Genomic DNA, 26,262 nt, shown 5'->3' on the forward strand with positions numbered 1-26,262 from the left:
GTTTTCCTCCTGACAGGCACTGTATTTAAAAGTTTGGCTGTTCCATCATTTTTTATTAGAGGCACAGTCATTAGTGGAGCAACCATTGACCAAAGAGATCTTGACTGGCAATATGTCTGGAGGTGTTGTTGTTGAAAGAGAGGTGAAAGAGAGGTGCTGTCCCATGGATTGTTTGGTGAGCTATGCATATTGCATTAAAAGAGACCCATCTGGCAGCTAGAGACTTTGTAGGAAGAGATAGATTCCATTGGTGACATCAAGGAGAGAGAGAGTACTAATATAATGGTGACTTAGACCTTTGGGGAACCCAGGTATGGAAAAAGTCATTAAAGACATCGCTTCATGTGGAAGCGTTGTTTCGCTGCTTAATTTGATTGACTGCCAAATCCAGCATGAGGCAGTCTTTAATTGTTGGCATAACTCCAAATTCCAGATCCATAAAAAGGTATTGCTACACATTTGGCATAGTAAATCTTAGTCAAAGCTTCAATGGACTTGTTGCCAAGTCTAGACTCAACATCAAAAAGGGATGAGATTGATCAAGTAAAGAGTTGTCTTTTACTGGAGAAAAGACTGGGCTGATTGTTAGATGAGCCAAGCATGGCCCCAAGATAGGGACAAAAGAGGCCCTACTAATAAGGAGCTCCCTCACTCTAAAAGCTTGCATTTTAGTGGACCTAGGTCCAACAACAAGACATGTGACTTAGTAAAATTACAACTCAAGTTGAGTCTGTACATAAAGGCAGCAAGTGAGTCTAACAGTTGTGTCAGGCCATTGGCCATCCTGGAGAGTAATCCTGCATCATCAGCATAACATAAGGCCCTGATCAGGCAAAAACATGCAGTTGCCATGTTTTGTCCCTCAGGAGCGGCCCGTGCCGGTAAGGGTTCAACAGATAATGACAAGGGAAAATGAAATAAATAATTAATTTTCCTTCATTGTTGTCCATCAAATCCCCAACCACTTCTCTTACCTGCACAAGCCCCTCCTGTTGTCCCTCCGAGATCAACATTTTTCTGTAAATGATTTGTATATAACATAAAAAGAAAAGGGGCCAAGATGCACCCCCGGTGGACCCCTCCCTTCCAGTTAAAAGTAACTGTTACAAATAATTTAAAGAGAAGACAAGTCTTTTGCATAATCTGCTGCCTAGTCAAGGCAGAAAAAGTTTTGTTCAGTCGCAAATGTATCACTTGTCAGTATTCTAGATTATGGACAAGAAACAACATCTGGGAAATCAATTTAATCTCAGAGGCTCTTAAAAGTTTTCAAAAGCTGACAAAAAATTAGTGCCTAGTACAATGTCCCCATAAATTATAATAAGCACCAGAAATTTGTGCAGCTTTTGTGCATTTATATTAACACTGGATTGTAGCAGAATTGTACTATTTCCCCATGGAACACTTAAAGGTCTCTTTTTGATATCTTTGTGAACATTAAAAGAATTGAAACAAAGAATTTGAGTGATTCTTTTTCCTTTTTTGTTACCTTTTGGACACTTTGGGTGCCTTCAGTGCCCTTTAGTGAAAGCTCTTATGGTGCTAGGCTATTTCCCCAATATATGTGTGTGTGTCGGTCGGTGCGTGTGTGCATGGGCTTGTATAACCCACGCTGTGGGTACCGGCCCAGTCCTCATAGCATGTGTTAACCTTGTCAGAACATGTCACACACTATCTTTGTGATGACCGGTGAATCAGGAGGACATGTCCCCCTAGTGTAATTAGGTACTTTCAAGCAAGTGTTTAAAAAAATGAAAAGTGTAGTTTTATTTGCCTCTGTCCGCTTTATAACCTACCCTACTATCAAAACTGCTGTGGAGTTAGAATAGTAAATACACATTTCATTACAGTCAGTGGCCGGTCCTCATAATAACAGATATGTTATTGTAGGTAAATAACTTTTACCAAGAATCTTTCTCCCCGCAGGGAATCACAACGCGATCGTTGTAAGGACCGCATTGTGATTCCCCATACCATTACTCCGCAAGTCGGAACAACAACTTGTGGAAGGGGGGGGGGTGTTGGATTTAAAATCCAACACCTTCCCTATTGTCCGCACAGACTGAAGTTGGAATAGTAAATTATACTATTCCAACATCCAGGGCCCCCCTCCACAAGTCGTCGTTCCGACTTGCGGAGTAATGGTATGCTGAATTACAACGCGGTCGTTGTAACGACCGCATTGTGATTCCCTGCGGGGAGGAATACAGCGGAATAATGTCACACATTTGTTATTGTATTGTATGGTATTTGCATTTATATAGCGTTTACAACCCCAGATGAGGCGTTGAAGTGTTTTTTCGGCGATTAGCACTCTAATCCGGAACCCATAAAGGATTAGTGGTGAAATTAGTATTGTGTAATATAAAAGTAACTTGGGCAGTGGATATGTTAGTCTATTATTTGGATTGGGATGGATAGTGGAGAGATAGAGGAGGGAAAATTTTTGCATTTATATAGCACTTGCCACGCCCGATGAGGCGTCAAAGCACTTCTAGGCAAGCGACATGCTACTCCGGAACCAAAAAGGATTAGTGGTAAATGAGTCTGGGCAAATATGAAATTAATTTGAGCGGTGGACATGTTAGTCTGCTTTTTGGATTGAAAAAGATAGTGGAGGGATGGAAGAGGGAATGGTTTGCATTTATATAGTGCTTGCTACCCCGGATGAGGCATTGAAGCGCTCTTTGGCCAGTAGCACACTACTTCGGAAACCAATCAGGACTAGTGGGGCATTAGTATAGGGAAATATGAAATCAATTTGAGAGGTGGGCATGTTAGTCTGTTATTTGGATTGAAAAGGAATAGTGGAGGGATAGAACAGTTTTTTCGGGGGAGTTTACAGCTGTAGTGTGTGTTTGTGTGTGTGTGTGCGTGTGTGTGGTTTAACACTGGGGTGAGGGGTGCCTGTGAATCACAATAATATTGATTATTTTATTTAACATCAAATGAAATTGCCCTGCTGAAGTGATGAAAAAACTGTGGAATGTGTTTACATTTGTTTGTAGTCATATTTGTGAAGTTAAAAGATTAGAATGATCATTTGCTGTAACAAATATGAGCTGTGGACAAAAACATTACTTAATGAAACTCTATTTAGTGCCCCATACCATCTTTTATAACTAATAAAGGATTTGTCTAACCTTATACATGTCGCAGAGTTCTGCTGTTGGTTCCCATTTTCAGCTGCTCCACTTGTCTTTCTGCTACATTTGCTTCCATTCCATTCTCACCATTTCGTCTCTGCTTTCCTCTTCTCATTCCAGAGTGCATTACTGGGGTGGATGCTGTTATCCTGTATGACGACTCGGGCAGTATCTCTAGTGATGATTTCCGCATGATGAAGAACTTCATGGCTAAACTCATCAAATTCTTCAAGGATTTCAACATAAGGGTATATCCCCATTGATAACCAATGATAAAAGTAGATTGTTCTCTACATGGTTCAGGGAATATAAGATGCTATTTTTAAATAACAGGGCAAACCACACCTCATCCCTCCCTCCTTCCAAACTCATGACCCCCAAAATGACTATTCCTGCAAGTACCTATTGCTTGAATGTGCTACTTAGCAAATAAATAATCCTTTAAGGATCCATATATTTTAAACTGGTGAGCGCATCTTCATTAGTTCCCATATCTCCTATAACCACTTTCTGTTTTTCATTGCAGTAATAGAAAAATCACACACAAAATCCTGAATTTTCCATTATTCTTTAAAGACAAACAACATGAGCAAACATATGTGAACCAGTGGTTCGCAGCACAGAAAATAGTATCCCACGGTTGCGTGACGCCATATTGATGTCATTAATATCAACCTACAAAAATTTCACAAAAGCTATATTTCCTAAAACATTATGGTAAGTACATGTTTACTATGTTTAACTCTTAATCTAGTTGCCTAGACTTACCATGCAATTTGATGATTAGGAAAATGTAGTGATCTTGATATTGCTGTCATACAACTCATACAATATAGTGACCCTGCACCCAAAAAATAGAGACCCTGAAAATCAGGTGTAGGGTGGTCGATTGCCAGGCGAGTGCCAGCAACTATGTGGCCGCAGGAAGAGGCCATGCCCAGCAACCGGGAAATTAGTAAAAACGCCGAAGATGAATACCCAGGCAACATTTGCACAGGGAGCCCATGGTGTTCCACAATATGGACAGAAATCAGGTCCAGTTGTCACTACTACTATAGAAATAATCCATGTTCTGCACCACATCACCAAACCTATGCCTTCACCTTTGTCTGCAAAAGTCTGGAATATAACTGGGCCTCAAGAGTCAGCACCAAAGCCACACACACATCTTCAGCATCACTGTGTAGATGAATTTTGTGAGAGTCCATCTGAGCCTAATATAATCTGTGGCATAACGTTAGTGTTGCACATGTTCATTATTAGGTCATGTCTGAGACAACGCATGCTCTGACACTTACGAGACATACATACAAGAGACTTACAGTCCGCCCATGGCTTTATTGTCAGTCGTAATTGCTGACTCCTATTGGGTCAGCACATGCTGGCTTCATTTTGGCTTAGCTTTCTGTTCATGCTTCCTGCTGACCCTGGGGCATGGACCAAGTACTGCTTCCTTTTTTAGGAGTGTCCTCCAGGTGCTTCTGCTTTCAGTTTCAGTCTGTGTTTTTTCTTCCACGTGCATCACTTCATAAGACTATATATGTTAATAGGTTGTCCTGTTTCTGGTTTTGCTCCATTCTGTTACATTTACAGTTCCCATGTTCGCTCCCTTCCATTTTTCACCCTCTTCCGTTCTACTCTATGGTGCAGCATAACAACATCAGAAGGTCACAAGTGGTTAGCATTGCTTTTAACAATGGTTTTGAAATACATTAACACTTTCACTCTATTAAGTAATAACTCCTTTAGTTCGTAAACAAGTGCCTGTTGGTATGTGCTTTATGATTTATAAGATGTCTTGGGCATGCTTAACGTTTTATGCTAAAATTCAGGGTGTGTTTTAATTGGTTTACCACTCTTTACAATGACAGGCCATGACATACCACACATTACTATACAATGACAGGCAATATCATACCACAAAATGCCATACTATACAATGGCAGGCCATAGCATGCCATAACACACTATACAAAGTCAGACCTTACCATGATATACCATTCTATACAATGACAGGATACCATATTATACAATGATAGGCTAACCCATATGATTCCCCACCATACTATTCTATTCAATGACAGGCCATACCATTCCCAATGACAGGCCACCCATTCAAAACCATACAATACAATGACATGACATACCATCTCATATTATACAATGAAAGGACATGCCATACTTTACAATGACAGAAGATACTATATTATACATTGATAGTCCATACCACACCTTATCATACCATATCACTCCATACCATACCCTACTCTATCATACCATACCATACCATACTATACAATGACAGGCCATACAATACCACACAATGATAGGCCATATCATACAATTCATACCATACAATGACATATAATACCTTACTCTACTGTACTATACAATGATAGGCTATACCTTACCATACCATACATTAACAGGCTAGACCATACCATACAATGGCAGATCATACTTACCATACCGTACTATACAAAGAAAGGCCATGTCATACCATACTATATAATGACAGGCCATACCATAGTCATACCATACCATACTTTACAAAGACAGACTATACTATACTATACTATACTATACAATCACCAGCTATGCCATGCGATACCATACCCTACCATACACCATAGTACCGCTATGCTGTATGAGCCGCCATACCATACTATGCAATGACAGGCTATACCTTACCATACCATACTATACTATATGACAGGTCATACCATACCATACGATACTATACTATACAATGACAGGCCATGCCATACCATACTTTACAATGACAGGCCATACAATACCATACTATACAATGCCAAGCCCTACCATTCTATACAATAACCAGAAATACCATACCACACCATACAATGAAAGGCCATAGCATGGTATACCATACAATATAAAATAGCATAACTGTGCATACCCTACAATGGCAGGGCATAACATAGCATGCCATACTATACAATGATAGGTCATACTGTACGATACCATACTATACTATACAGTAACAGGCCATACCAATGTTTATACCATACCATACTATACAATGACAGACTATACCATGCTATACAATGGTAGGCCATACTATACCATACTAAACAATGACGGCAATGCCCTACAATACCATACTATGCTGTACTATACAATAGGCACTCAATACACCTTATACACTGCTCTAAATTGTCATTTAATGTGTAAAGGTGTTTTCTTGCAATTTGTTTGTTACATTGAAAATTGTGTGTTTAACAAACCTACAGCTTTGCCTGAGCCTTTTTGTGTTTTATGTTTGTCTCTCTTAGTTTAGTTGGATGCAGGCTTGTGTCCCCCGTACAAATTGTTTAGTCTGTATTGTTCCTATTTGAATTTAAAATATTAAATATCTGACCTCTGTCCGGCTGGACAAGTGATACAAATATAGTACTGACTGGGTCTATATTCATCCCCCCCCCTTTTAACTGTTGTTTCTCTAGGGACCGCTGTTCTTCAATATATACTATACAATAGGGCATACCATAGCATACCCTGCTATACAATAACACCAATGCCATACTATACAATAATGGTCTTTACCATACCATACCATACCATACCACACAACAGTCCATACCATACCATAAGATATTTCATACCATACCAGACTATGGTATACCATACAACAGGTCATTCCATACCATACAATGACAGGCCATACCATACCATAATATATCTTACTATACAATGACAGGCCATACCATACCATACCATGCTATTCCATACAATGACAGGCCATAAGATTGCATACAATACCATAGCTTACCATACCATACAATGGCAGGGTATAACATACCATACTATACAATGACACCTCATATTATACCATACCATACTATACAATGATAGGCCATACCATAGTCATACAATACATGCATACTACACAATGACAGACTATACCGTACTATACAATGGCAGGCCATATCAAACCATACTACACAATGACAGGCCATATCACACCACAACCATATACCATATATACAATGACGGGCATTAACATACCATACTATATAAAAGTTGTCAGGCACACTATATTATTATAGTACATACATGATTAACATATATTTGTATGGATAAGCATAGAATATATTACAATGTAATGATTCTGTTGTTCAACATGGCTTAAAAACACTGACAAAGCTTTTAGATCTTGCACTGGTGAGGCCTATTGTCTTTGTCAATGCTTGTTTCCTGTGATTCTAGATTCCCAGGCAGGTAGATCATAGAGAAGGTTATTGGGCTGAATGTTGTAAATGTTTGACTCTAAACCCTGTAGCACAGTCATGAACAAGTTACTTTTGTGCTGATTGAAAAGGTTATTCATGGCAGTAATACTTTACACTAGTCCCTACTCATGTTGAAATCTTAGTGTTTATCTACAAGGATATTTAGTGTAATATAATGAAAACTGTTTATTACTCTGAGTCCCTCTCCCTACGTCCCTCTCATTTCATTATTATTCCCGTCGATTATTATAATCTCAATTCTGTTTACTTGCTCACTTTATTTCTTTCTATTTCTTTCTCTGTCACCGTCTTTTTCTCTTACCTTTTCTCTCCTGCTTTCTCTCTCTGTCTCTCACTCACTCACTCTCTATTGTTGACACTCAATGTGACTATCACCCTAGTTCCCTTCCTCTACATCTGTCCAAGGTTCAATCTCATTTTCTATCTCCCCTCACCTGACTCATCTCTTCCCCTTTTTCTGTTTCTCTTCCCTTCTTCCTACCTTTTTCCTCTTATTGTTTCTCTTACCACAATCCCTTCTTGCATCCTTTGATTAGATGTTGCCTATGTTTTCCTCCAGTTTTGTCTTCTTGCCTTTTCACACTCTCTTTAATTGTATCTGACTATGTCTCTCACGCTAGCTTATTTCTATCTCCCTTTCCCCTTTCTCTTCATCTTTCTCATTCTCTATCCAATAACGTTTCTGGAACTAAACCTCTGCTTTCTCTCTGTTTCTGTTATACCCCTCACAGTTTGCTGTGGTCCAGTATTCTACAGAGATCAACATAGTCTTTGACTTCAAGTATTACCAAGAAGTAGGTGATCTGAAAGTTCTGGAAGAGTTCCCACACACCAGAGGCAACACCTACACCCCTTCCGCCATCAAATATGTTGCGTGAGTTATTTTCATGTCATTTTGCTGTGTGTCAGAAGGAGACTTGCCTCCATTAGGGCAGTGTCCTAAACTCCAAGTGATGGCAGCCATCTCAAGGGCTCTTCTCTCAAATATAAATATCCTCCATGCTAAGTGCACTGATATCATTATTTAGCTTACTTTCGCACTTCCAATTCTCATTTTATACTGGTCGCTTTCCCCACATTCACTGCATTGATATGGTTTCTCTCCAGTCAAATCCAAATTCTGTGTTCCACCTGGTAAAGTAGGTGTGGTGGTGTGTTAAAATCTTTCCTTGTTTTCTTTCTCCCACATGTGCACTCCTGTAAGATTTGACTGTCTCACATTCTTGACATTGATATGGATCCCCACCTCTTCCATATTTATTATTTTGAAAATTGAGATGGGAACACGGTTTCCTCACATTCCTTGCCCAAATATGGATTCTGGGCTTTCTTAGAGGGTTCTCTGTGATAAAATAAGATTGGTTTGTGGCCCACGCTATCTCCCTATCGTCTCTATTTATGTGGTGTCCCTTCATTCATGGGTGTGTTCGCCACATATTAAGTAAAACTGACTTTGTGATGGGAACACTGTGCTGAAGTGGGTTTCTTTGTCTTACTTGTGATACTACTTTCTGGAATGTGTAGTAAAACTGCTTGTGTGAGGGCAGCCATGCAAATGTTATAATTTCATATGGGGTTTAATATTTCAAAACATTATTTATTACATTATCACAGACATTCAACATTGTGATAAAATATTATCCCATCAAATGCATCCCATTACCCTTATGTGTGTCAAGTAGTAAAAACTGCCTTTTTTCAATTTTCGCTTCACCATTTTATCAATCTTTTTTTAGGTGTTTTTTTATTTTGTTGATATTCCTGTCCTGGAATCATCACCAGCAGATCAACTCCACAGCAAAGATATTATCAGTTGTTGCAAAAAATGAGTACTGTATGTGCCAACCACATACCAAGTCCCGGTGAGGGTAGTTAGGCGCATTTATTATGTATGCCACAGCCTCTGCTACCATTGTGTTTTCTTTTTTATATGACCCTCCTGGCATCCACTAGCTTGCACATGCTCATCTTAACCATGCCTGCATCCCCTTCCGCAAAGTGGTGAGGCTCCATTGTAGACAACTCCTAGACTTGGCAACCGATTAATAGTTTGACAGCATACTCTGCCACACGCTTGGTGGAGTTCACTGTCCATCAAACCATTGGCGGACCGCCCTATTATAAGTTAGTCAGACTGTTATCTTTCTGATGGCGGTGCCCCTGCTGGCTGGTCCATTGGAAACCTTACTCTAAAGGCATGACCGAGTATGAGCCGTCAGAGTAAGGACATCCGACCGCCTGCCCTCTTTAAAGTTTTTTTTCTGTCTGTCACTGTTAGGAAAACCTAGGCGGTACCAGACAGGTGAAAGATAAACCTTATCTCCCAGGGCTGTGAGGGTCATTAGTTTTTTGTTTTTCACTAACAAACTCCGGCTTAGGGAATATTCACTTTCGGGTATGTAATTACTAGATTCAAATTGAGACAGATGCGTACATAGGAATGCATATGCATCGGAGAAGGCGGTGACTCTCCTCAGGTGACAATTATTTGAAAATGGTCTAGAGAAGAGTTACCGAAGCAGTATACTTGAAAGTGGTAAAATGTATAAAAAGTTAAAATACAGGCATTCTATGAAAAAACTACTCATACCAATGAGCTAAAAAAGTAGCCTGAGGTTTGTCAGAGAACTGTTCTCTGAAAAGGGGCAAATAAACCATGCACAAAACAGATAAGATACATGTAATTTCCAAAGAATTACCTTAGGTGGAACTGGACATAATATATGTAAGCGATGTGATAGAGCAGACGGGGCATAAGAATGTCTTTAACTTATCATTTCAACATGTAAACTAAATATTAAGCTGATAATTTAGCTATGGTTTTTACAATTTGCATATTGACGGATCAATACCCATCACCTAATGTTCCCTTGCTTGCAAAACTCATAAAAGGTGCTGTCCTGGTTTCAGGAATATGGCATCTTTCATGATTCCAAACGGGAGATATTTTCATTTGCCTTCCATATTTGCATGCACAGTTCAATGGTACCTTTTGTGATGTATATCCAATATGAAATGTTGTTTTTCCCAGTGATAGAAGACCATTAGAAGAGATTCCATGTGATGCTAAAAGACTGAAATCAATAGGCTTAGGATCATTTTAGAGAAGTGGCAGATCAGCACTGAAATGTGTACATACCTGGCCATCCAAATTCAGGTTCTATGGTTTTAACCAACTCATCATCTAGCACAAACCAATTAGTCATGTAATATTGTTCAAAATATTTTTTCTGATGTGGCGCAAACTTTGTATGAAATGCCCATGAATGTAATATAATTCAATTTGACTGTGACTTAAGTGGGAGATAGACAGAAAATGGCAAATAGATTTCTGCATGTTAAAAATATGGTAATCCGTGTTCACAGTCTTCATTGTTTTGATATAAAGCGGTAACATATGTTATTTTCTTTTATCAGTCCCACAATGAGTCGAGTGCCATGCTTATTTCAGATAGTGAATGGGGAATAAGTGGCTAATAGGTGACCACAGCACTGGCCTCTAAAGCCTTACCTGACATAGAGCAGAGAGAGTATGTGATGAAAAAGGAGGGTTCAGTCCGTTTTTTGGGACAGATTGATTAGTTTCCATTTAGGGTGCATATAAGAGCCTTACTTTCTCGGCCCATGACTACTTTGGAAGGGCTTAATTTTTTAGAAAGAAGCATTAGGTGACAAAAAGTAAAAAAGGACAATTAGAGATGCTGATTGATGCATGTTTGTTGAAGCGGTGCAATCTGTGATGGGTTCATGTATGGAGATTGTACCAAGATCACAATACTTCATCCTAGGACAGTGAACACGTCACCGTATTGGGTTGTGTTTGTGTGGGTTTCTTGTTATCCATAAGGTATTAACCCCTTCCATGCGGCCACGATTCTGCGACTGTGCGGCTGAATCGCGAGTGGGCGGGTTCATGACGGCCCCCAGCCGTCATCAGCAAACGAGCACCGTAGTGCATGACGGCTGGGGGCCGTCATCAGCATGCAAGGGGTTCAACTTGCACTTCCTCTAATAAGCCTTTGCCTCATTACATCAAACACACACTTACTGTCTTCCCCACACGTACAGCTCCTCAACTCTTAGACCATCTTTGTTAGCGATACCGAGAACATGGCTTTGTTACTCACTGTTTCTCTGTGTCCTGGCTCCAGGGATAACCTCTTCACTGAGGAGAAGGGTGCTCGAAAGAACACCAAGCGACTTCTGATCACCATCACCGATGGGGCTTCCAATGACCGGACCACTAATTTCAAGCAAGCCACTGCAGCTGCAGACCAGAAGCAGATTATCCGCTACGCCATTGGGGTAAGAGCAAGTGCCCTATACATGGCAGAAAGAAAAATAGGAGTATTAAAAATATATGCAATTCAAGTGTATGGGACTTTTCTGAGAAAAATAAAAAGTGAGGAATAGAATTCCTAAATTATTGTAAACCACAAGAAATTCCTCTGGGACATATTCAAGATGTATGTCACTACATCACAGGAAAGTACATTATGAGTCGGGTGACTACTTCACTCCATGCTATTATGGACAGGCGGGCATATTAGCAAGAACCTGGTAAAAATATCGCCGTTTTAGCGGCAGGAAACTGCCTCTAAAACAGCGATAATGGGCTTGCTAATATGCGTTATAGAATTCCAATAGAAGCCCAGGTTAGATGTGAAGGACATCTAACCTGAGCTTCTATTGGAATTCTATAACGATTATTAGCAAGCCCATTATTGCTGTTTTAGCAGCAGTTTCCTGCCGCTAAAACAACGATAATTTTAACGAGGTTCTTGCTAATATGTCCCACAGTTTCCAGTCTTGGGTTTGTGTGTGTCAACCTTATGCATCCGGAGGCATGTTGTTTTGGTTTGCTCCCACTGAACTAATTAAACTACCACACCCGATATCAATAATTTGGAGGTGAAATCTTCAGCGCGGGATACATAGCCCGTGATGAAATGAAGTGAGGTGGTGACCCTAGCTAGAGGCCATTGCATCAAGGCAACTGTATCAGGAGTCATGGTATATATATGTTTACACCACTGCTTTTTGTGCCATAAAAGGACCCACACATTACATGTACATATTACTAGAAAACAGTTGAAGTGAGACACAAGCTAACATTAAAAACCTCACAACTCTAAAATGTGTTATAGTTTGGAAAACTCAATATAACTTTCACCCCATCATGCATTGCTTATGTCGTTACATATTACATTCACTCATGTCATGTTAAACTGCATTATTTATGCAATCACTGAATATATTTAAGTATTTATATTGTTAAAATGAATAATAAACTCAACCAATGATTCTGAAAGCATGCTATAGGTTTTGACAACACGCAGTAATATGATGACCTAAATCAATGGTTGTTCTCTTATAAGCTTGCATGGGACCTTTTGAAAGATGCAAAATAAATTGGGTATTTAAGAAGTGAGAGCTTTGAATGAATGTCATCTCCTTTTTACTTGTATTCCCCCAAAGGTTGGGTGCAGTGAGGGTAAGTCACTTGTGGAGAGCTGAGCATCATTGAAAAATAGACCTTTTGGTCAACCTTTCCTGTGAAGGGCTGCAGGCTGACCAAGTATGGTGGTCATGGAGTGGTCGGCGCAGGGCCTGGCCAGAGGCGAGGCCCAGTAGCCAGCCTCCTGCTGCTCATGGTTGTAGGTCATGCACCAGCATGTGTTGGCCACATGCAGAGGTGTGGGATCAAGGTATGGCCATGGGGCAAGCCTGCTGCCCAAACCCTACTGTATATTGGATGCAGGGTCTGGTGTGACACCAGGAAATGCAGACAGCATCCACTGTGTTAGTTCAAAGTCTGTGTAGAGTGGAGGATGCCTACATGCGGAGGAGTTGATGCATACCCTGCCCAAAGGCTAAGCCATCTGTCAGACTTATCTTACGCATGGCTAAAGATTGTGTGCTGTAGAGATTTGATGCATGTGGAGGGCTGAGAGAAGGACTTTGCCGCAGCCTAGGTAATTCCTGATGTGAACTGGATACAGGTGCTGGCCATAGCCTAAATCTGAGATGTCATGAGTGATGTCATCAGTGATGTCATTTAATATGTCATGACTTATGCAATATGTAAGATCATAAGCAGTGCATGATGGGGATGCAAATTATAGTTAGTTAGTTCACTAAACCATGCCTAGCATATTTCAGTATTTTTGTGGATTTTATCATTAGTTTTTTTCTTATTCCAAAATGATATCTATCTATCTATCTATCTATCTATCTATCTATCTATCTATCTATCTATCTATCTATCTATCTATCTATCTATCTATCTATCTATCTATCGTTCTACCTTGTTATAGTTTGGACCATGTTTCCATAGAAAAAGCCTTTTTAGTTTTGCTTATAACTTTGGTGCCGTTTAACGAACCTTCACAAAAGAGTCTGAAAAGAAGTTCATCCACCTCAGTTCCTTCCTTGAACATTTTGGGTTGATCTGCAGGAGTTGAGAAAAGGAGGTACCAAAACATGTTTTCTTCATGCACATTTCCATAGGAAAATTACACTCAGCTACAGCTGAACAGAATTACACCAAATTTGGCAGAAAGCTAGAACTTGGGCATGAACGCATGATTTTTGTGATTTGGTGCAAATCTCTTCGGAAGTTTTTGACTTAAACTTTACGTATATTTCACTCTGAAGAGGATCTACAGATCCATTGGATCTAAAGATAAGATCTGCCACCAGATAAATGAAGATGTGGTGGCAGCCATTGCAAGACTTGGGGACTCAGTCCCCTGTCCTATAAAAATAATTAAAAAACATATAGGGGTGTAGGGCAGCCCCCTCGACTAGGTGGAGGTATTCCAGAAGGATTCCACTGGGACGATCAAGTAATTATTTATCTTACTGAAAAATAACACAGAAGTGGCTAAACCAATGGGGGGCGCTACAAACCCCTGCTTCATGCGATTTCTTTCGGCAACCTTCATACAAACATGGTGCCAAAACTACACCACTTGATGCCCCTGCCTCCTCATACAGGCAGCAACATAAAACCTCCCCCTGAAAAGGGTATTACAGGGGAACATATAGAGGAAACAATTCCAAGGGTTGTGGTAGACTTGCTTCAATACACTCTGCACCCTCCACCTCAAAACAGTGACTCTCTTATCATTCCTCCTGACCACTTAAAACCTGTCCGGGGCCAACTACAACATTTCTTCCCCAATTGGAAAACTATAACGTCAGATCAATGGGTGTTGGATATTATCTAACACAGTTACTGTCTGAAGCACACATACCCACCTCCAAACATTCCACCACGCAGACACAATCTCTCCATAGAACATCAAAATGTGCTCAAACAAGAAGTCCAGGCTTTGTTTCTCAAAAGAGCTATAGAGCCTGTCCATCTTCAACACCAAGGTTTAGGAGTGTACTCTCTATACTTTCTAATACCTGAAAAAGATGGCTCCCTAAATACCATCTTAGGTCTCAGGCCATTAAAATGTTACATACTGTCAGAACACTTCCATATGCTCATTCTTCATGACATCATCCCACTAATCCAACAAGGTCACTTTATGTCAGCACTAGACTTAAAGGACGCCAATTTCCACATTCTAATCTATCCAGCTTATTGCAAATACCTCACATTTGTTATAGCTGGAAAGTATTACTAGTTCAAAGTACTCCCATTCGTAGTCACTACCTCACCCCGTGAGTTTACCAAGTGCCTAGCGGTGGTAGCTGGCACAAATGCACATACAAAACACTCCTGTCATCCCATATCTGGACGACTGGCTTATTTAAGCCAGTACACTTCTCGTGTCAACAACATGCTCAAACAACTCTTCAGCTTCTCCATCAACTGTAATTTATTGTCAAAATACAGAAGTCACACCTTCAGCTTTTTCAGGTTCAGCCCCATTTGGGGCCATACTCAACACAAGGTTGGGTTTAACATACTTAAGTCAGGATTCAAACACTGCTACACAGTTTCAACTCATTCAACACATAAAGGCCAAAACAGTTATGTGACTCTTAGGCATAATGGCATCTTACATTGCAATAGTACCACATGCTCGATTACATAGACACCCACTGCAAAATTTCTGGCGCACCAATGGTCTGAATCACAGGGTCAGCTACAAAATCTAGTGTTGGTAGACAGCCACACTTATTGCTTTCTACAGTGGTGGAACACACAAAACCTATCAAAGGGGCGGCCATTTCTCGATCCTGTTCCACAGATAATTCATACTACAGGTACATCCCTTACAGGCTGGCACGCTCACCTACAGGATCTCACAGTTCAGGGTCTCTGGGATAAGAAACACCAGCGTCTTCATGTCAACTACCTTGCTCCTCAAGCTGTTCACCTAGCATAGAAAGCGTTTCTAACTCAGCTGGCAGGCAATGTTGTCTTGGTCCAGACAGACAACACATTAACAACAACCATGTACTATTTACAATAACGGGGGAGGACACTCTCCTCAACTATTGTGCCTATCTCAGATGATTTTGGCAATGGTCAAGACGTCACAACATTCACCTGCTAGCTGAACACCTCCCAGGTATAGACAACCACTTTGCCGACCTCCTTAATAGGATGCGGCAACAAGCTCATGAGTGGGAACTCCCCCCCCCCCCCCAAGTCCTTTTCCCATACTTTCACAAGTGGGGGTTTCCACAGATAGATCTGTTCGCAACTGAGGACAATGCTAAATGCCCACGCTTCACCTCCAGGTTCCCACACCCACTATCCAGGGGCAATGCTCTATGAATGAACTGATCAGGGATATTTGCCTACGCTTTTACACCATTTGCTCTTTCCGTTTGTGGTTTGTAGGCACAAGCAAACGTTTCTAACTCTCATACTAGTAACTCCCACTCAGGCTTGCCAACCATGGTTCACCATACTGCTCGAGCTCTCTCTAGTTCCTCTGAAGAAGTTTCCCCTCAATCCGGACCTTCTCACTCAAAACCATGATGAAATCAGGCACGCAAATCCAAAAGAGCTCAACCTTGCGATTTGGCTCCTGAAGTCATAGAATTTGCTTACCTTAATCTCCCACCTGAATGTATGATCATTTTTACTGAAGCTCGTAGGCCTACAACTAGAGCATGTTATGCAGCGAAGTGGAAGAGGTTTGTCTTCTACTGTCACAGTCAACAATATGATCCTATGATGAAACTGTGCAAAATATTTTTTGCTACCTTCTTTCCTTACAGACCTCAGCCTTAGCTTACACTTCTATATATCTACACTTAGCTGCAGTCGCTGCCTATCTACAAAACAGGCAACACTTATCTTTTTCAAAGTACCAGTTATTAAGGGATTTATGGAAGGCCTTAAAAGAGTAATTCCACCTGCACCTGATGGAATCTCAATATTGTACTTACCAGACTTATGGGTCCACCATTTGAACCATTTCATAACTGTCCACTAAAACATAACATAACATATGTATTTGTAAAGCGCACGTTCACCCAGAGGTCTCTTGGTGCTGAATAACAGATGTTCATTGTTACACAACTCAATGGTACTCATTTTATCAACCTCATATGGATGAAAGGCTGAATGGACCCACCGGGATTTGAACCTGTGACCATGAGGTCAATCATAGACCCCTGTAATGGACGTATTAGTCCACTGAGCCACCAGACCCGGCTACAATTCCAATTCTTATCTTGGAATGTTACCTTTTGGTCGCCATTACTCCCTTAGTGCCAATACCCCTCAAAATGACATATGAGTGAACTCCAGGCACTAACATTGTAAGAGCCTTTCTTCCAGCTACACAGAGATAGGGTGGTTCTTAGAACCAACCCAAAAATCCTTCCAAAAGTGGTATCAGCTTTCAAGCTTAATCAGTAAGTTGAATTACCTGTTTTCTTTCCGCAACCCAATTCAGTTGCAGAAAGAGCTCTTCATACATTAGATGTAAAAAGAGCTATAATGTATTATATTGACCCAACTAAAGACTTTGGTAACACCAAACAAAGCTTTTTCACCCCCCTCACAAAGGAAAGCTTACATCTAAGTCAAACATTTCTAGATGGATAATTAAATGCATTCAGGCATGTTATGCCAAAGCTAAAATAACTTTCACTACACCCCCTAGAGCACACTCTACTCATAAAACATTGGCTTCGATGGATTTCCTGGGCAATATCTCAGTAGCTGACATTTGTAAAGCAGCTACATAATCAACACCACACACTTTCACCAAATATTTTTGTATGGATGTTTTAGCACGCCAACAAGAAAATGTAAGTCAGGCAGTGCTACGTATTCCCTTTCAAACAATGGCAACACCTACAGGTTAAACACCACTTTTGGAGAGGGACTGCTTTACACTCTATGCAGGGCAGAACAATTGCTCACTACATGTAAAACATTAGTCTGTAAGCACAAATTCTAATATATTATTTTATAGACTTTTATAGATCTTTATGGATGTGCATGTTTGTATATATATTTGTATGTTTTGTACACATTACGTATAACATCACATTGTCACTTATATCACCTTGCTCACCTCAATCCCTATATTGATATGTTACTCATATGTTGAGATTTATAAGTTGTGACGACCCTACATGAATTGTAAATATTCCGGTTGAAATAACAATTATCTCTGCTTATGTGTGTTCCTTTCGAAGTCTACAAAAGAATTTAATAAACTTTGTGCTTACAGACTAATGTCTTACATGCGCTAATTGTTTTTCCTGACAGAACCAATTGTAGACTTTTTCATTAATACCCAGGTTCTGAGGGACACAGGGTTACCCCATTGACTTTAATGGGTTACACTCTATGCAGAGCATGTGTATTTACAGCCACACATGCCTCAAACGGAGCATGTTACTTAGCTTGTAGGCATCTGTTTGTGGCATGCAGTGCTCTACATTCACATACGTCCACCCTCCTCCCCGGACACCTGTGGCCACTGTACTTTCCTTACACTACTTTATTCCCATGGACATCTCTTTATTGAAACTTTCTCTCACTCCATTCTCACTTGCCTGCAGGAGAAAATCTAACAATGGAGTCTATGCCCATGCACATCAGCACCAAGAGGAGGAGTCGCTTTGTCTTGCAACTGACTTCTTTTAAGAAAAACAACTTGCACACATCTGGACCCAACACTAGATGGGGACGTATGCAGAGCATGTGAATCTACTGCACTATATGCACTGAACAATTGCTTACAGGATAAGTAACACACAAACACACACATACACACACATATATATGTAATGTAAATTCATTCAATCTAGAAATTACCCATCACTTGAGTCAGGAGAGCGTTTCGTTTTTTAGACGTTCGGGTTTTAGTCAGCAATAACAAACTGCATTCTACTCTATTTCGCAAACCAACTGCTGGCAACACTGTCCTCCATGCGAAAAGTCACTATCCTGCACATTTGATCCACAGTATCCCCTTCTGGGAGATGCTGCGTGTCAAACGGATTTGTAGCACGGAGGATCAGTGTGTACAGGCACAGGAGGACAGTAAGAAACCCTTTTTATTGAGGGGGTACTCTTCAAAAATCATTGATTCTGCGATCAACAGAGTCAATGCTATGCCTAGGGAGGTTGCTCTTCAACCTCGGAAGAGCACAACTAAAGAAGCTGATGAATCTAACCAACCAGTCAGACTAGTTCTAACTTTTAGTCAGCAATCCCAGGCTTTACACAAGATCGTTTCCAACAACTGTAATCTTGTAAATAATGATCCAACTATTGGTCACCTCATGCCAACAAAACCCAGTGTATCATACAAAAGGTTTTCTCACTGAGAGAAGCATTGGTAAAATCCAGCCCTGAGGTCTTGTTGGTAACCCCATGGTTCAAAGCAATCAAGGGTTTCAAAAAGTGCTCCTCCTGTAAGGCCTGTCAACATGGTATGAACAAAACCCAATACCTGCCTCCTTTCTCTGATAATCCCTGTTTGATCTCCAAACAACTTAAATGTAAGAGGGAGTACTCTGTTTATGTGCTGGAGTGTCCGTGTGCCCTGCAATATGTGGGGAGTTCCAAGTTGCAGGTGCACAAAAGGATACTCCAACACATAAGGGCCATCAACACCGAGGACCAAGCTTACCCAGTGGCGCGTCACTTTAAAAAATATCATGGCAAACAAAGTCATCTTCTGAAATATTTTGTCATTGATGCGATTCCACCTTTACGTAGGGGCGGCAAAAGAGAGGCAAAGTTGCGGGCATTAGAAACTAAATATATTCTAGATTTGGATACCAGGGCCCCAAGGGGTCTTAACACCAGCATTGATTTTTATACACATCGTTAAATCACAGCATGCCCATCTCTCTTACTTGTTTGGTCCCGGCCCTCAACACAATGAGCTATCTAGCATTGTAGTGGCATCCCGTCCTCAGTAATGGTTGTAAACAACTTGGAGATCATCTGAATCGGTTCACATTGAATATCCCAAGGTGACACTGAGTAATTCTCTGAAGCTCCAACGTATGCTCTGTTGCCCTTGACCCGTATATGATTTTTTGATTTTATCAGAAACCAAATATGAAAATATAAGTTTTATTTTCTAAAAAACTCATAAAAAAATAGAAAAAATTTATATTGTAGAAAAAAATATACCTGTACCCCAAGTTACACATTAGTGCAGGTTGATATACTCGCATCACTTCCTGCACCTTGTTTCATTTGCACTCTTTCTCTCTACACACTCGTTATTTGACGTGCATTGGTGGAAATAGATGGGTATTTTAAAAACCCCAGAAAAGTAATAACACTATATGAATTTTAGGCTACAGTATATGAACTCAATATGACATGAATTTTTGATTCACCCACTTGGGTATTATTGTAACAATTTTTACATGGTTGCCATCACAGGATACATCTTCGACAAACTTCTGATGCAGTTCTTGAGAGGACAATAATTATTTTACAAAATACTGTGTACGGTTATTGTCTATTTGTATAGTCTTATCTAATTGTAATTTTTAAAGGTTTTTGCAATTAAGGATTTTATTCAAATATATACTGTATATTTTCCTCTTTTAGACATTGGACTGTTGATGGATTTTTTACCATTGTAAATACCTTGTTTCGATTTGTTGTTAACAAGCCTAAAGCTGTTTTCCATGTCTATACTGTGAATGCCTTTAACTTTTCCACCAATCATGTCTTACGATCAATTGCAGTAGCACTTTCAATTGTTTGTGTCCCTCCCTTAACGTCATGTGATCAAGTCCTCCGTGAAGGCCGAAACGTTATGCTGCTGGCGATATTTTGATTTAATAAAACATCTAATCACCTGAGCCGAGGTCGACTTTCGTTGCTGGACCAGTGTGCCTGTACAACTGCGATGGTACGCTGATTCGTGTGGGACGAGTGCGAGTAATATATATATATATATATATATATATATATATATATATATATATATATATATATACACACACACTATATATATATATATATATATATATATATATATTACCTACTGGCGGTCGCAAGTAGGTAGTTATATTTAGGACCAAGTTACCATAGGAAATTGCAACATTCTATTCCCAATAACTTTTCCTCCTATTGACGAATCTTGAGGAAATTTTGAAAACTTGTGGCCTGGTCCGGTCAGCTCCTATCTCTAAAGTTTCGGGGTGATTCGGCAAGTGGGGCCAAGAAAAAATGGGGTCCCAAAACTTGTTTTCCCCATGCAATTTTCCATAGGAAACTTTAGCCGCGGCTACAGCCCGAACTCTTTTTGTTAAATGGTGTTAATTCGTTCAGTAGTTGCTGAGAAAATAAAATGTAAATAAAGTAGAGATATCTATGGCCGCGGTGGATCCGCGGACCCTCCCGACCACGAGCTGTATTCTATTTGGCTGTCAACACTCCAAACCAGGAAGTGTTGGCAGCCATCTTGTGCCTCGGTAGAACCGAGGCACAAGAAAACAGAAAAACAAACGCGAAAACAAGAAAAGGGGGCAGGGTAGAAACACCCTGACATCCTAGGCCTATTTGAGGGGTCCCACAAGGGCCCCCAATTTTTTTTTTTTTAATCGCGGGATCCGTTGAGGATCCGTGGATCCGGCTGCGAAAAAAAATAATGAAGCGCGGGCTCCCGCGCTTCTTTGCTATTTAGACCCCGGGTGGGCCATACCCCGGGGGCAATATTTGTATTTTAATGGGGGCCCCCCAGCCCCGGGGACCACCACCCCCGGGGCTTTTAAAACATATTTGCGGGGGGCTGGGGTCCGTCCCCCGGGCTTGTGAATTACATGTGTGGGGGGGGGCTTTGAGACCCCCCAAGCCCCTGGGACAGCCACCCCCGGGGCTTATCTAAAATATTTGCGGGGGCTCATGGCCCCAGGGACCGCCACCCCCCGGGTCTTGTTTTAAAAAAAAAAACCTTTGTAGGGGGCTTTAATGCCCCCACACGCCCCAGAGACCGCCACCTCTCCAGGGCTCTAAATATTAAAATTGGGGGGTCCATGACAGACCCCCGGGGCTTTGTAACTGGTGGGAAGGGGGCTGCGTGGCCCCCCTTCTGGAGACCTGTCATGGCCCTAGGGACCGCCACTCCCCAGGGCCGGCTCCTGCAGTGTCCCGTGGTGCCCACCCCCGGGACACTGCAGTTTGCTATGGCAGGGCGGGAGCCTCCCGGCTCCTGCCTGCTATTAGAAAACTTTGCTTTGGTATTTGGAAGAGAGATCAGGAAACCTGCTCTCTCTTCCATGTACCAAAGCAGATTGCTTTTCCACACGGGGAGCTACTCCCCGTGTGGAAAAGCAATGCCGGCTCCCGCAGGAAGCGGGGAGCCGGCGGGACCGTGGAGGGATTGGGGACCACCCCCATGGTCCCCAACAGATAGGGCCGGCCCCAGGGGATGGGGTCCCCGGGGCCTTTTATTCGATTTTTGAAAATCATAAAAAGACACAGGGTACAGATCATGAAAAAGAAAACACATTAGAGTACAACAATAAATATTTCTACATAATATATCGTTCATCATACATCCAACAAATTTCATTAATTGTTAAAAGATATATATATACAAGGTATGCATCATACTAAATTGGCCTTAGTAAAAAATCAATTCATGTAAAAGGTTTAAAACGTTACAGTCTATTAAAAGGTTTTTAAGAGATTCCGTTTAGGGTATATCCTTATCTTTCTTTGTTACGTCTTTTGTTTATACAGACTCCTGCTACTAGAAAGTTTGCAACGTGAAAAGTTATTCGTACATTATGCAAAAGTTGCAAATATAAGAGTGCTGGCCTAACCTGTAAGAAGCCAGCCTCTCGAAGAATTGGTAAAAGATATTTTCTCCTGATTTGTGCGTAATGATCACAGAACATAATAAAATGTAAAGTGTCCTGAGGTGAAAAATGATCACAATCACAAGGGTTTGTATTATCAGGTGTATCCCATCTAGTGTAGGTGCCTAACAGAAAATGTATCAGGTTTAGACGAAACCTAGTTAAAAGAAAACGGTGAAATGGTTTATTAACAAAGACCAGGTAGGGTTCTGGGCCTGGGACAGTGATGAGGGCATAATTTCTTCTAACAGTGGATTTTTTAAGCTCTGTTTCCTCCCGCTCTGCAGTAAAAGTACTAATCAATTATGTTTTAATCGTCTTGACGTCTTCCTTTTGTATGCTATCGGGGGAATCAAAAAGATCAATGCGTCCCATCTGGGATAACATGGTTTTTACGTAATTCAGCCATGGGATCTTTAGGGCTCCCTCCATTGCCAAGCAATCTTTGAGGATTTGATGGTTTAAAGAAATTTCCTCATTTAGCCAAGTTTTAACCAGGAAATAACAGGGGCAATTTTTATGTGGTCTGAGACGAACCCAGTGCCTAACTCTGAGTGGATGGTAAAAGTGGGAGTAGACTGGGGGACGGAAAGTAGTGATCTAAAAAAATCTATTTTCCGCCCTCTGAATGTTAACTGGGTTAGTGTATCCCCATATTGAAGCTCCATAGGTGGCGATTGCCAGACATTTAGCATTATATACCTTAAGAATAGCTTCTATTGGGCGTGACCCCATTCTTTTGGCAAAATTCAAAAGGGCTGCAGCCGATCTGGTGACTGCATTTGATTTGGACTTGTGTTGGGCGCCCCAATTTCCTTTGTCATCAAAGATCACGCCCAGGTAGGTAAAGGAAGAGACCCTTTGTACTTCCTTTCCTGTGCAACTGAAAGTTATGGGTTTCCTTTTCCTGCCCTTGAGTCCTGTGATCATGACATGAGATTTTTGTGTGTTTATTTTCAAATCTAAGGATGTCATAAAATCCCCAAAGGAAGCCAATAACTTATTTAGCGCCACACCCGTTCGGGCCAATAGGACTGCGTCGTCCGCGTACAGGAGGACGGGATGTTAGTCTCTCCTGCACGTGGAACGTCGGTCCCCAGAGTGGAGAGCACTGGCTCGAGTGCATTTATATATAGGGTAAAAAGGAGAAGGGCAAGGATACATCCCTGCCTCACCCCTCTCTGTGATTTGAAGAGTCCAGTGCACCTTCCATCCTGGGTTACTCTAACAGAGGCCTCTAGCCCCTGGTGGAGGTCTGCTAAAAATCCCACCAGCGGTCTCTCCATACCCATTTCCAAAAGGACTCCCCACAGCCTTGACCTGTTAACCAGGTCAAAGGCTGAGGTGAGATCCATGAATGCCATGTACAGCGCCCCTTCTTTGACTGTTGTATATTTGCTGATGATCAAATGCAAATTTAGGCACTGATCCAGTGTACTTCTTTTGGGCCTAAATCAATATTGTGCATTTGATAGGATTCCCCTGCCCCCTAACCACGATGTTATCCTACCCAGAATGACTCTGCCCAAGATCTTAACGGCAGAGTCAATTAGGGAAATGGGTCTATAGCAGGCAGGATCACCCTTTAGGCCCGTCTTGAAAATTGGTATGATTATGGATTTTGACCAGGATTGGGGAAACTTATTTTCTCTTGCACAGTTAAACACATTTGTCAGGATCTTAGCCCAAAATTTGGGTGTCGCTTTGTATAGATCCGCAGGGACCCCATCAGGGCCCAGTGCCTTATTCTTAAGTGTATCATTTATCACTTTTTCTACATCCTCAGGTTCGAATGTTTTAATTAGTTCAGTATGAGAATGAGTAAGACAGTCCTGCGTGTCGCCAGATATAGGCTGACTATAAATATTACCAAAATGAGATAGCCATTGCTCATCGGGTATAACACATTCCGCGGCGTGATTCTCCACCCCTGAGAAATAGGGGTGATTTATCACCTCCCAGAATTTGGAGCTATCCCGGAGGACCTCTGCTGATTGAAGATCATTCCATGCTTGTTCTTTGATGTGCTTTTTCCGGGCATGAATGACCTGTTTGTATGTCTTCCTAAGCTGGGCTACTTTTATTTTATTTCTTGGTATCTCTTTTAAACCCTTTAAGAGGGCGGAGTGAGCCCTTGAGCAGGTTGTATCAAACCACCGTTTGCCTCTCTGCCCCCCAGATTTAGTTTTAAGTGTTAGGTCGTTGCTTACTTGCTGGCATATTGAAGTAAAACCCTGTACTATACTACTGCTAAGGGCATGGGGGTCTAAACAAATGCCAACCTCATCTTCGACCTTTACTAATACCTCTTTTAAAAAGGTGATCGGGGTCACATTTGACCATTTCAATCTTCGGCCCTGGTCCTTAGTTATCAAATCAGTTACACAGCGCGTGACAGAATCTTTAGGATTTTTAAAATCAAATAACCCCCCCTGTGTAACCTCTAATACCACAGGGTTATGATCACTAAAAATAGAGTCTACTACCCTATAGCTTAAGATAGAGGCCAAAATAAAAGATGATATAAAAATATAATCTATGATCGAGTCCGTGTCTTTTCCTTTAAACGTTGATGGCCTAGGACCATTTGGACAACAACTTGATTCATAGAGATCGAATGAGGCCAAAAAGTTCTCCAATGCTTCCCCATGTTTGGTGTGCTCAAAGTGCATAATCATTGAGAAAGGTGGGCCCCCTTTATCTTCCGAAGTGCAATTCAAGCAACAAGGGTGAATGTTAAAATCGCCCATGAGGGTAATCTCAAAACTACTTTTAATTAATTTATAGCTTTCCAAAAATTCCTCAAGTGATGCTATAAGTTGGTTTGTACTGACAAATTCAGGGGAATTGTAAAAATTAATAAGTGGAATCGTGAGTGAATTTGTCACTGATAGTTCTACAACTAAAAAATACGGAGAAGAGGTTTAAGCTGTTTAAATTTCCCTTTCAGATTGAGTGAAAGTAATATAGATAGACCACCCTTTGCTCTGCCTGACAGGCTTGATATAGCAGGGATATTAAAATAGACAAATCCATCTAGATCAAATCTTTTAGCTATATCCCAAGTTTCTTGAAAAGATATAATGTCGAACGATGAGATGAAACTCAGCCAATTCTCATCTTCGCTCTTCGATCTTAAGCCTGCAATATTCCAGCTAAGAATGCTACACGTCTTCTTACAAGTCAAAGGGGAAACCTGGTTAGCGTCATATATCTTGTGTAGTCAATCCGACTTGTCTGTGTATAACAATGGTGCAAAACGGTTGGATAAGAAGACACCCTCAGACTGTTTGTTATCCAGAGTCGATGTGGATATCATTAATGATGGTGAGTGCTGGGGAGCAGAGACTGAAGTTCCACTTTTATGTGGCATGGCAAAGGGGTATGGCACTAGAGTAGGTGTAATTCTATTCCCATCTGCCTTCTGCAAATATGAGTAGGCCTTTATGCTCCCCCGAGGAGGGTAGAAATACCCCAGGGGGAGCGGTCTAATTCCATTATTTGCAATGGGAGACCTATCCCAGAAAAGTTTATCTGCCATTTCTATCTCTGAAAAATTAATGACAATG

The 26,262-nt window shown here is 41.0% G+C and overlaps 1 protein-coding gene across 1 annotated transcript in view; it reads left to right on the forward strand.

Annotated features, from left to right (window-relative positions):
- Positions 1–26,262, forward strand: part of LOC147703163 (integrin alpha-X-like) — a 278,416-nt gene that overhangs the window by 100,780 nt on the left and 151,374 nt on the right. Inside the window, exons 6-8 of the mRNA XM_086931704.1 lie at positions 3,267–3,394; positions 8,152–8,294; positions 11,572–11,725. Of these exons, the coding sequence (XP_086787830.1) occupies positions 3,267–3,394; positions 8,152–8,294; positions 11,572–11,725 (425 nt within the window). The remainder of the gene's footprint in view (positions 1–3,266; positions 3,395–8,151; positions 8,295–11,571; positions 11,726–26,262) is intronic.

This window comes from Lissotriton vulgaris, chromosome 7, assembly GCF_964263255.1.
Source record: "Lissotriton vulgaris chromosome 7, aLisVul1.2, whole genome shotgun sequence".
NCBI lineage: Eukaryota > Metazoa > Chordata > Amphibia > Caudata > Salamandridae > Lissotriton > Lissotriton vulgaris.